The sequence below is a fragment of the Semicossyphus pulcher genome, unplaced genomic scaffold, assembly GCF_022749685.1.
Source record: "Semicossyphus pulcher isolate SPU_LCO1_2020_fin unplaced genomic scaffold, fSemPul1.0.p SCAF_22, whole genome shotgun sequence".
Taxonomy (NCBI): domain Eukaryota; kingdom Metazoa; phylum Chordata; class Actinopteri; order Labriformes; family Labridae; genus Semicossyphus; species Semicossyphus pulcher.
Genome location: NW_027211696.1, coordinates 20,124,002 through 20,135,564, shown reverse-complemented (window position 1 = coordinate 20,135,564; position 11,563 = coordinate 20,124,002). Strand labels below are relative to the sequence as shown.

Below are 11,563 nucleotides of genomic sequence, written 5' to 3'. Positions count from 1 at the left end.
TGGTTCGAATGAGGTGATGATTAACGCTGCATAAAAAGAATCATTAATATGCAACACCCTGAAGAAAAGGCAGAGACAGAAGGAATGGAAAACAAACTTTAAATACGCAGTGTTTGAGAAGAAATCTTTTCTTTTTAATAAAGGTTTCAATGTTTCCAGAACAGACTTCATAGATAGTAGATATTACGGAAACCGTTTTCTCTCAAAGGCTCAGCCAACATGTCGTATGTCATGTATGCCTTTCCATTTTTCTCAAAGTTCCCCCAAGTCAGCATTCATAGTCCATTCTGTCCGTGGTCCATAAAGCTTCAACAGCCCGTTTATTCCAGAGTTTATATTTGTCTCGCTTGGGTCATTAATGGAACCGAACCGTCCTCCTGGTTAAAGTCTCTGCACAGTTTTAACATCCAGGACCGCTGCTGAAGCTACGACTGACCTGCTTTACCTTTTCTGTTCCTCCCTCCGCTGTACTTGAAACTCCTCAGCGGGTTCTTCCCCCTGATGTTCTTCTGCAAGAGATCAAAGAGGTTATTGTCGCTTTGTACCCAAGGATATATGTAGTTCAAATGTATTTCTTTGTGATAAAAATTTAAAAACCAGAGTTTGACTGTTGCAAGTGGAATACAAGGCTGCAAATAATAATAATAATTTTAATTTCTGATTCGTATACAGGTAAGTAAATGATTTAAATATTTGTTTGATTTAAAATAAGCCTGAAAATAGTTCCCAAACATCAAGTTGGCATCTTATAATGTCTGAGTTTGTCTGACCAACAGATATTCACTTTATTTTCTAGGAAAACTACAAAATATTCACATTTTAGAAGAAGGAAACACTGATTTCTGCCCCATTTTTGTTTAAAAAACACATTAAAATTCCTTGTTTATGAAAATAGACATCAATAATTAAAGTATAATTTTATAAAAATAAACCTCTGCTACACAAAAGTGCAACAATCCTATCCTAACAGAGAGATACACTGTCACATACAACAATCTCCAAGCCAAGTTTGAATTCTGATTTCATTAAATTTCAACACGTTTTAACTTCTTGTAATAAAACATAAAACAGTGTTTACTTTCAAAGACTTATAATAAAATCTACCACACCTGCAAACTCGTTCACCTGTTGTTGTAAATCATTGGCATTCTTTCGATGTTAACCAATTACCAATGTGTGATTCTGTGTCATGTAGCAGATCGTTCTGATGTTTAATGGAGTCTCACCTTGAAGCTGCTCTTCATGATCCCTTGTGGTTTCACTTTTTCAATCCTCTTCCTCCTCCTGCGGCCTGACAGCGGGTTCACCGTGCCCCTCAGTGTCTCTGGAACTAAACAAAGGCAGAGAAATAATTAATTTCTGATAATTAATCTCTTTGTAACTTCAGCTGTAGCTCTGTGTGTGTCTTACTGAGGTACTCGGGTACGTTCTTCAGGTGAGGTTTGACGACAGCAGGATGGAGATCTTTGTCGTGCCTCAGCAGCTGCAGGTCTCTGGGGTTATCCTCAAAGTATGTCTGAGTGACAGCAGAAAAAGCCAATCAAAGCATGTCACACTCAAGATGCTTATTTTCAATTTTTAATCCAGTGTAAATCATTTGTTAAAAAAAAAAAAGTAATATGAGCTTCTGTAACATAAGGCCTGCACCCCCTACTCCTCCTGCCTGCCCTTAACAATCACATCACCTGTCATCACTCACCTTGAGTTTTTCTGAGTTGAGCAGCTCCTGTTTGATCTCCTTCAGTCTGGCCTCCCTCACTGCCTGCTTGGTCACTGAACGCATCGCATCCTACAAACAAAAGATTTATCATCAAATGTTAGAGTACTCAGCGAAGTCTAAATGGAAGCAGAGCAACTTTATTAAACGTTTTATCTGTTCTCATGAACATGAGCAAAGGTAACCACAGCGAGGAAGAGAAATGAAGAGGACGCTCACCCTGCACCTGTACCTGAAGCCTTCGATCTCCTCCATCTTGAACTCGTAAGGTTTCAGAACAGACTCTGAATTCTCTAAACAGAAAACATACGTTCCATATTAATAAAAGATACATAAATATAAATACAGAACATGTTAATAGCAGGCATGTCATTTGCAAAGGACAAAAAGCAGGGAAAATATACAGAACGCAAAGTAGGAAACTTATTAAGTTTCGGTGACACAGCACCTGCATCTGAAGCTACACCTGGTTGCTAAACGCCAGTGAAGGGTTGGCACCATTATGTGAGATGAACTATGGCCACCTAACACAATATGTCCTGCCCCTTGGTGAATTCTTATACATAGAAGTCTTTTTAGCCTTTTCTGTGTCATCTTACAATCCTGAATTACTCTCATCTATCTGTCGGGTCACGGTGGCAGCAGGCTAAACAAGTTAACCCGGACATCCGTCTCCTCAGCAACGTTTTCCAGCTTCTCCCGGGCGATCCCGAGGCATTCCCAGGCCAGGTGGGATATAATCCCTCCAGCGGGCTCTGGGTCTACCCCAGGGTCTCCAACCATTTGGACGTGCCCGGAAAACCTCCGCAAGGAGGCCCCCAGGAATCAGAATGCCCGAACCACCTCTACTCCAAGCTCCCTCCGGATGTCTGAACTCCTTGCCCTATCTCTAAAGATCTTCTGTCCTATTTTGTGTCTTTTGTTGTGAGAAATAACCTTTATATTTAAAAACAATCCCTTTAATAGTCACGGCATAACTCGAACAGTAAAAGTCCTTGTCACCTCCTGTGAGAGCCTCCTCCACCTCTGACAGCAGACCGGCCTCAGTGTGAGAGATGAAGGACAGAGCGGTGCCCGGGTTGTCTGCTCTCGCCGTTCTACAGTAACCAAAATACAGAGTCAGGGTTTGGTCATCATCAGGGATAATTCCTACGTAACGTGACAAAAAGTAAGGAAAGATAATGAATGATCTGGATGTGAAGAAAAGTATAACTTAATTGCTCACCTTCCTACTCGATGGATGTAGGATTCTACAGTCGTGGGGAAATCAAAGTTGAGGACGTTGGCAACGTTTTGGAAGTCAACACCTCTGGAGACTCCGTACTCTTTGTCTTTAGTCCTTTAAAAACATAATTTAGAAATTAGAAAGAGGTTGAAACTAAAATCATCACAGCAAAGCCCACACTTGCTGAAACCTCTCCTTTGACTCACTTTCCTCCTTTCTCTGCGTTCTTCTTCTTCTTCCCTTTAACCGCGGGCGTCTGCGGAGCAGCGGCTGGGTCCATCAAACTCTGTTCGTCTGTGGCGATGATGTAGTCGTAGAATCCCTGATTGAACTGAGTGATGATGTGACACCTGCAGCAGCGTGGCGGGAATCATCAATACAAACAGAGAGTTAACATGTCGTACATAATTATCTGGTTTAAAGATTACTGGGGCTGCAGTGTGATTTAGCTGGGCAGCATTTTTAGCTTCCAGATCGCCACCAGGTACGATCTGTACTGTATTAGGGAGGAAGCATTTTGTCTCAGCCTACTAAATATGCAAAGAAAAGTCTTGTATACTTTCATTTGAGAATAAAAAAAGGGGCCAAGTACCGGCTGTTAGACAACAACGAGGAATACAAAAACATCTGCTGTAAAAGAAAACCAGGAGAAGTCTCACCTGGAGTGGACGGGCAGCTCCGAGTTGAGCACACAGGCAGGAATCCCAAACTGCTCCAGGAACAGTTTGAGTCTGTAGCATCTCTCCACGGCTCCCACAAACACCAGCGTCTTCCCCTGGACCAGCCGCAGCCTCAGCAGCGTGTAGACCAGCAGGAACTTGTCCTCCTCCTCACATTTGATGCTGTACTGCTGCAGCTGGCTGCTGTCGGGCAGCTGGGAGCCCTGCAGCTTCAGGATCACCTGAGACGGCACACGTGCAGGTATGAAAACCCAGCAACACTTTCTGTGCTTTTTGTTTTAATGCAGGGATTTGTTTAACACAGAGGACTAAGACTATAAATGTAAACATGACATTACCGGGTTGTGCAGCAGCAGCTCCTTTAAGGCCTGAACATCCTCAGTGAGAGTAGCCGACATCAGGAACGACTGGTAGATCTTCGGCAAATGACTGTAACAACAAAAAATAACAGGCTACTTTTATATATTTGTAATTGTAAACACATCTTCTACCAGGTACTGTGTGTGTACTACAGCGTGGCACATCCTCTTCTTCTCTGCTTTGAGCTCAATTGTTGTCCAAATACTAACTAGAGCACCACATGTGGATTGATCCATAGATGGAAATAGCATGATAAATGTGGAAACAGACAGACGAATTGTTAGCTATGTCAGCAGTATGATGTGATTTTAAGTCAGGGTGAAGCCTGTGATTTTAGTTTTCTTTAATGTTATTCTGCCTCCTTGTGGCCAAAGGTTAAAACTACAACTTCAAAGAAAAACCTGCAGGTCTTCAGTGGAGATACAGTACTTTCTGTAAAATCCAGAATATAAGACGCAGTCTGTCTTCGGGGGCATCCCAGAGCAGAAAAAGGTTTTCTATAGATATTTATTAATAAAAGTTATTTCAACACTATTTTCATTTGAAAAAATACATTTAAAACAAACAAATTACAGCCTACCATCTGTTTTTGCCATTTTTTGCAATCCTGCTAGCTCCCGGTGCGGTAGTTGAGCTCAGCCTACAGTAATGTTGATTGTTGTGAGTGTGGCGGCTGCACTGGCGATCATGACTGCGCATGTCCGTGACGCGGTTTTAGCCAGATTATAGTGCCATCGTCTGGGTCAAAAACCGTAACAAAAAAAAAATCCCTCTCTCTGCATTTTATGCTGGTACAGAGGACGCAGCCCACTTTTTAGATAAAAATGTATTAAAAGTGCGTCTTATACACCGAATATTACGGTAAATGCTGAACACCAAGCAACCAATACATAAAACATTTGGTGCTACACAAAACAATAATACACCAGACACAACATGTACAACTACATCATGCCCAATCAGAGCTCAGTGCATAATTTAAAAAACACTACCAATGGTTTTCAACTTCAGGGTCAAAACCCCGTAAAGAAACATCATACTTGTCAAAAAACATTTGAAAGGACATTTTCTTAATGACACTGCCACATTTTATGGACTTACAAGTTAAAGTAGTTCAGAACCAAAGCTCAAACTCATCACTAAATTATCTTTCTGGTAAATGATTCAAATAAGTCCCGGCCTTTAACTGTCCTACCTTTAAACAGACCGAGTTAGTGAATTAACTTCTGAAAGAAAAAGGGTAAAAAAAAAAGGAAAAGAAGTGTGTTCTCACCACAACAAGTTCTTCAGGTCTGCCTCGAAGCCGAAAGAGAAGAGCAGGTCGGCCTCGTCCACGACCAGCATCTCCAGGGACGAATGGAGGAGCAAGTTCTGGGCGTTGAGGTGGGCGAGCACGCGAGACGGCGTCCCAACAACCACGTCTGGTTTCTCCATTAAGATCGGCCTGTTCAGGCACAACAAACATCAAACAAAGATTAATAAATAATTTCTAGAATGCTTTGGCAATGTGGAAACACTTTATTCATATAAAAGCCTTAATATAAGTTGGCATTGTCTGTGACCTCTGACCTCTGTGCGGACAGGTCAGCTTTCCCGGAGATGTCAGCCACTCGGACATCTCTTGAGCAGAACGCTGTCAGCTGTCTGATCATCATTTGGACCTGCTGACCCAGCTCTTTGGTCGGTACCAGGATCAGAGCCCGCACATCCTGCTCACGAACCGTCTGAAGACAACAACAAACACAAAGTAAGGGGTCACAAAGATGACAGGGCAGTGAGCAGCTGGTGACACAGCATGAAAATCTTTAGATCCATATCCAGGTGGTGATTGAAAATATAAGATTTGTTTGACTGTTTTTTTTAATTTTCCAAAGTCATGTTTTTTCCTCACCTGTTTGGAGGCCAGAATTCGCTGTATGACAGGAACAGCATAGGCAGCTGTCTTTCCTGATCCAGTTCGGGCTCGGGCCAGAAGGTCTTTCCCCTCCAGAGCCAAAGGAATAGCCTTCTCCTGGATCAGAGTGGGCTGGGACCAACCCAGATCTGCAACCGCCTACATAATGATAACAGGAAGGGAGACCAACTTCATATTAATGGGACTGTTTCGCCGTTATTCCGCCTGCGTTCTGTAGTCTATTTGGGATGCTTCACACATAATTTTGACACAGATCTATTCCCACAAGTAAAGCAATGCTTCCAAATGGAAATGCAGTGTGTCCACATCTTCATGGCTGGATATAGTTACCCCTACTGACTTACCCCACTGACTGAGAACAACAAAAACAAAAACATATTAAACTCAATTTTGATTATGATCCACCATCAGGCTTATTTTATGTTATTCATTAGCAGCACAAGTTGGTTGTTACCAATCAAAATACCAACAGCAAAGCGACACACATATATCCTCTGAAGCGCCACAGATCTCCAGACACGACACTGATTATACACATTTATTGCTTACTGGTATTATTCATTTTTTTCTATATTGATTGATATTTTAATAGTTTAGTAAAGTGTATAGTAAAGAAATGTAAATAGAGACATTTTATGGCCTGTCCTACAGCAACACAGCTTTTGGAACTACAGCGTTCAACTACAGTTTTTGATTACACTTACAACTATACCAAATATATAAAAAGGAAAGTAATTTCATTCAAGTAGGTTTTCCTCACATTACAGCTGCTTAAGTTTACGATAACGGTGCACGAGACAGCTGACAACTAGGAGCAGCCGTCACTTCTATATTTACGTCGAGTTTTCTTCACTTCTTCGCGGTTTTTAATCTTCAGCTGATGTTTAAAAGTTTCGATAACAGTTTATTTCACATTTAATGAAATTGTAAGTCACAACTTACCTTTAAAAGACGGTCGTCTAAGCCCATTTCATGAAACTGTAGCCTCTCCGCAGCCATCTCTTCTCCTCACTACAGTCACACGTGCGTCGCAAGAGTTTTACGTCATGTTGCATTCACGTACCTCCGCTCGAGCGCAGTGTTTCTGCGTTTCCCATTTATTTTCTCATGAAGGAGTTATCTATGGTTGCTTGTTAACACTAGCAACCAGAGATAACTAGAAGATCAAGACAGAGGTAACATTTTCATGTGTAAAATAATTTTTATTTAAAAAAAAGGATGAGGATAAGTGAACTTCATGGCACAAATTGAGTACGTTTAGGGTGCTCTTTCGATAGGGACATGCACAGACATTAAATCACAAGAAACCCCTTTCTTTTCAAACATTTTAGTGCCTCAAGACAAGGCCTTCTTTTTGTCTCCCTGAAGAAAGCTTAACAAAACACAGTGCCTTGGGGTGTTCTTGCTTTTTTATACATATTTGTTCGTCTAAAAATGTCCTGGATCCAATAAGTTGGACTCAAACTGGCTCATATAGTTATATAAGATGGTGGAAAGTTCCAGAACAGCTCCTGAATGGACCTTGTAGGGAGATTGTTTACTCATTTTCCCGCCTGATGAGTATATTCTTAATAATTTAACCAGTAGATGGCGACAAAAGCCACCAGTGGCGGAATAACAACGTTGTACAGACCATCTTTATCAATTAAATATAAAAATAACCACATAACTGAAACATTACACCACACTTGAAACAGGGAGGCTGCTCTTTGTCCTGTACGCGTGAACTCAGTCAAATGTCGCTTTAAAACGGAAGCCATGTTTGTACGGTCATGTGTCTTAATGAGGACTTGTTGAGAAGAAGATGGTGAAGCGGCGGTCGGAGGTGAAGATGTCTGGTGGATGCTGAGCACCATCAGCAGCCGTCTCATCCTCCCATCCACCCTCCAACAGCAAATAAATGAGTCAACATGGCCGCGGAGCAGCTCGCCCTGTAGCACCACAGAGACACGGAATAGAACAACACAGGTAAATAAAACAAACATGGACGTTTTATGAGTGAAATACTGGGCCTGGGTGGTTTTGTTTTATATTTTAGAGGACTATAGTCTCAATCACAGAGAGTCTGGTTCACCAAAACAAAGCTACAGGTAATATTTGTTATATAATATTCAAATATTGGATGCTGTTATTATTCCCCTGAACGCATCTTATATTCTACTCTATATATCCATTGTTATTGTTCATTGCTTTAATGTTTAATGAGAGAAATCTATCATTTTCATCTCTTTTTCCCCAGATGAAATGGCGTTCATGTCCCGGTTCTCCCGGTCCCGGAGCAGCTCCAGGTCTCCGAACCGAAAAGACTCCGAGCGCGTGTCCCCGAAACTGACAGTGTCCGAGCTGGAGAGGCTGCTGTGCACGGGAAAAACAGCCTGTAACCATGCAGACGAAGTGTGGCCACGACTTTACATTGGAGACCAGTGAGTATGCACAAAAACTCACCTGTGATACTTTAAAAAATACAGTTGTTATGGAGCAACACCACGGGGAAAGACTGGGGAAAGTTGAAACATTCTTTCCAACCATTTTTTAAATAATCTGTCTGCTAATTATCCATACCATTTAAAGTCAATTATGACAAATTCCTAAACTATCTTTTTGAATAGAAGAAGTCATATAGCAACTGAACATAATGCTGGGGACGGTTGCAACATAATAAAAACACATTAATTTCACTTCTAAATAAGCATTCTTTTACGACAATACTAGAATTACTAAATAATACAATTTTCTTTTGAATATTATGGTATTATTTATACATTTAGTAATATTTATGAATTGAACATCTGCCTAACTTGAGTCAATTTACAGATGTTAGAGACGCTGTACAATTTCTAGCCATATTTCAGAATGAATAAAAAAGAATAGAAAGTTTTACATTGCAACAAACAAAAAACGAAACCTTTATTTGTATGTCACTTCTGGGAGCTTTAAACTGAACAGTAAGCTATATCAGACAAGGAGAGAAGTGAGAATTAGTTTGAGTCGTTGATAATCAGCTGTTAAAACCTTCCTTCCTTCTTCCCTGCAGAGATATCGCATCAGACCGGCGTGAGCTTGCCAAACTTGGCATCACACACATCCTGAACTGTGCTCAGAGTAAGTGGCGCGGTGGAGCCGAGTATTACGCCGGCATGAACATCACCTACCACGGCATCGAGGCCCACGACTCCCCCACCTTCGACATGAGCGTCAACTTCTATCCTGCAGCTGAGTTCATCCACAAAGCCCTCACAAGTGGAGGTCAGTCTGTTAGTTGTACACAAAGAGGTACATCCTTTACAATCCTCAAACTGTATGTTGATTAATCTGTTGCAAAGAATTAAGAAATACTGGTGACATGAATGTGAAAAAATATACATTCATTTACAGTTTTTTTTACAAAAGCTTTAGCTGAAATTTTCCCTCAAAATCTCACGTAAAATACAAGATGTAAACTGTTTTTATCCATTTAATTCTTTGTATTTCGAAGCACAAAAGGGTCATTACCAAATAATCTTGTACATTAGGTATATGACAACAATATTATGAGTAACTTTAGTGAAGAGAACCAAAACATGCAAGTTATACATAAGTAAATATTGAAAACGGTGTAGAGCAGACATTTAAAAAACAAACGTATTTGTTACAGCTACATTCATACCTGACGAACTGATGATTGTGACAGTTTTTTACTTCATCAGGTGACTGTTTCTGATCTGTGTTAAAATCAAACCTCTCATATTTACATCACCTGTAGATTCAAAACAGTTACCTCAAATATAGTCATCTGTAGCGATTAGCATTAAACGTGTGTTTGGCTCTTTGGATCAGGAGTGTTACATCTTTGTTGTGAAAGCTGAGCAAAAACAAAGGTAAGATAGATGAGATACATTTCATCTCCTTTGAGGCTGATTCAAAGTCTCTGAACTGTCGGGACATATTCCCGGCAGCAAGAACGACAGGAGGGAGGATGAGGTGTTGAAGAGAGTGGATGATGTCATTGGTGGGGCAGTGAAAATTGAAAATCTGCAGTTATATGTTTGTAAAATGTGTGACAGAACGTGTGACTGAGGCAGAACACGACTACCACAGCTGTGTTTTGTAATTCCAGGTGTTTTTGTGGTGACTGGTTTGGCTTTTAACTCTAAGTCGTCATTATTGGATGCTTTTTTATGCAATTTATTTGTTCTTTCTTGATGTGCGGAATGTGTTACATATTCTTTATTCTTCTATATTATTTAGAATATTTCATTGTAATATATTTTTTCTAAAATATTTAATTCAAACCTGAAATAACAGCTTTTTTGGCGGCAGAAACAAGTCTTGAACACAACCTGATGAAAGTTAGTCCAATATTCTCTCTTTATTTTAGCCTGTTTTTAGTCTCCACCTCCTCCTGAGGGAAATATCTGGTTCTTAAGCTGCAAAATGTTTGTTTTTTTACCGTTTTTTCCGTGAAACGACATCATGAGGGCAGTGAGAGTAAACAAATCAGTAAAGTTTTGCTCGTCAGTGAGCTAAAGCTCATTATAAAAGCACTGTTAGTTTGTAGGGAGCTGCAGAGTCAGTGGACATGTCTCTGTATTTTAATCACTACGTGTCTCATTATCTTCTTAATGCTTTTAAACAAATTTATATGAAAAGCATAAAAAAGAGCATATTTTAGTTCATGTGGTGTGTGTGTGTGTGTTCAGGTAAGGTGCTAGTCCACTGCACTGTGGGAGTGAGCCGCTCGGCCACTCTGGTTCTGGCCTACCTGATGATCCGACAGAACCTGACGCTGGTGGAGGCCATCAAGACGGTGAAGGACCACCGAGGCGTCATCCCCAACCGAGGGTTCCTCCGCCAGCTCAACGGCCTGGACGGCATCCTGAGAGAGAGTCGTAAGACGTCACCGCAGAGCTGAAAACACACACACACACACACACACACACACACACACACACACAACCGGAGGTAGCAGCTGGTCTGGTTACACTGGGGGACCAATTTAAGAGCACCATGTGGGTTTCTGACTCCATGGTTCTGTAGCAGCAGGTGATAGCAGAGTTTGACTTTGTCTTTAGACACAATTCAAACATTTTCGTAGTTATTATTTATTTATTTATCTTATATTGTTTATTTGAGTTTAGTTTGAGCCCCTGAAACAACAGGCTTGGTCAAATTCTCCCCCCTTAAAGTGCTTAAATCTGGGAAAACTTCCAGGACAGTTTTACAAAATCATAAACGAACAATAACTTATAAATAAAAATATCACATTTAGGCCTGATTATTATTATATGATAGTCAGTTTAGAAAAAACTGATTGCAAACCCAGAGGTCGAGATTAATCTGAATGGTCACGAGACAGAAAGCAAAAAACTCCTGCATACAGTTTTTCACTTTTACTCACATTCAGACTTCAGAGTTTGGTTTCGAGACTTTTTTTAAAGCTGCAAGTTTTGCATTTTGACTGAGGCCATCTGGAGAAACTTCCAGGTGTTTTTGTCCTCGATTTTGCCTCTGAGGCTACAAACCCACTTCCCTACCTTCTCTGTAGGGTTGTTTCAGGCATTATCCGGTCAAATAAAAAAGTCTATTTATAAACTTTAACCATGGTTACACCTGACAAAGGTGGCCTGATTTCATCCCATCCTGCACACCCTACGCTCAGAACATGCAAAGTTATTAAAGACATGCAA

At 40.7% G+C, this 11,563-nt stretch overlaps 2 protein-coding genes across 2 annotated transcripts; one reads left to right on the top strand and one right to left on the bottom strand.

Moving 5' to 3' along the window:
* Nucleotides 1-149: 149 nt before the first annotated feature.
* Nucleotides 150-6,919, bottom strand: ddx56 (DEAD (Asp-Glu-Ala-Asp) box helicase 56). Its single transcript, XM_069673634.1, has 14 exons — nt 6,840-6,919; nt 5,874-6,035; nt 5,552-5,706; nt 5,256-5,426; nt 3,961-4,051; nt 3,602-3,843; nt 3,149-3,292; nt 2,943-3,056; nt 2,720-2,814; nt 1,937-2,010; nt 1,700-1,789; nt 1,411-1,516; nt 1,227-1,330; nt 150-509 (listed from the first exon to the last, which is right to left on the bottom strand). The coding sequence occupies exons 1-14, from the start codon at nt 6,894-6,896 to the stop codon at nt 426-428; spliced, it is 1,689 nt and encodes a 562-aa protein (XP_069529735.1). The 5' UTR covers nt 6,897-6,919; the 3' UTR covers nt 150-425.
* Nucleotides 6,920-7,654: 735 nt separating this feature from the next.
* LOC138602145 (dual specificity protein phosphatase 26) lies at nt 7,655-10,921 on the top strand. Its single transcript, XM_069673548.1, has 4 exons — nt 7,655-7,865; nt 8,137-8,320; nt 8,932-9,143; nt 10,577-10,921. The coding sequence occupies exons 2-4, from the start codon at nt 8,142-8,144 to the stop codon at nt 10,786-10,788; spliced, it is 603 nt and encodes a 200-aa protein (XP_069529649.1). The 5' UTR covers nt 7,655-7,865; nt 8,137-8,141; the 3' UTR covers nt 10,789-10,921.
* Nucleotides 10,922-11,563: the final 642 nt, after the last annotated feature.

Excerpts from the sequence above, each read along its gene's own strand:
- ddx56 (XM_069673634.1), bottom strand. The coding sequence starts at position 6,896 with ATGGCTGCGGAGAGGCTACAGTTTCATGAAATGGGCTTAGACGACCGT. Across the intron at positions 2,815-2,942 it reads TACATCCATCGAGTAGGAAG|AACGGCGAGAGCAGACAACC; the intron begins GTGAGCAATTAA and ends TGGTTACTGTAG. Across the intron at positions 1,517-1,699 it reads TCAACTCAGAAAAACTCAAG|ACATACTTTGAGGATAACCC; the intron begins GTGAGTGATGAC and ends GCTGTCACTCAG.
- LOC138602145 (XM_069673548.1), top strand. The coding sequence starts at position 8,142 with ATGGCGTTCATGTCCCGGTTCTCCCGGTCCCGGAGCAGCTCCAGGTCT. Across the intron at positions 8,321-8,931 it reads CGACTTTACATTGGAGACCA|AGATATCGCATCAGACCGGC; the intron begins GTGAGTATGCAC and ends TCTTCCCTGCAG. Across the intron at positions 9,144-10,576 it reads CAAAGCCCTCACAAGTGGAG|GTAAGGTGCTAGTCCACTGC; the intron begins GTCAGTCTGTTA and ends GTGTGTGTTCAG.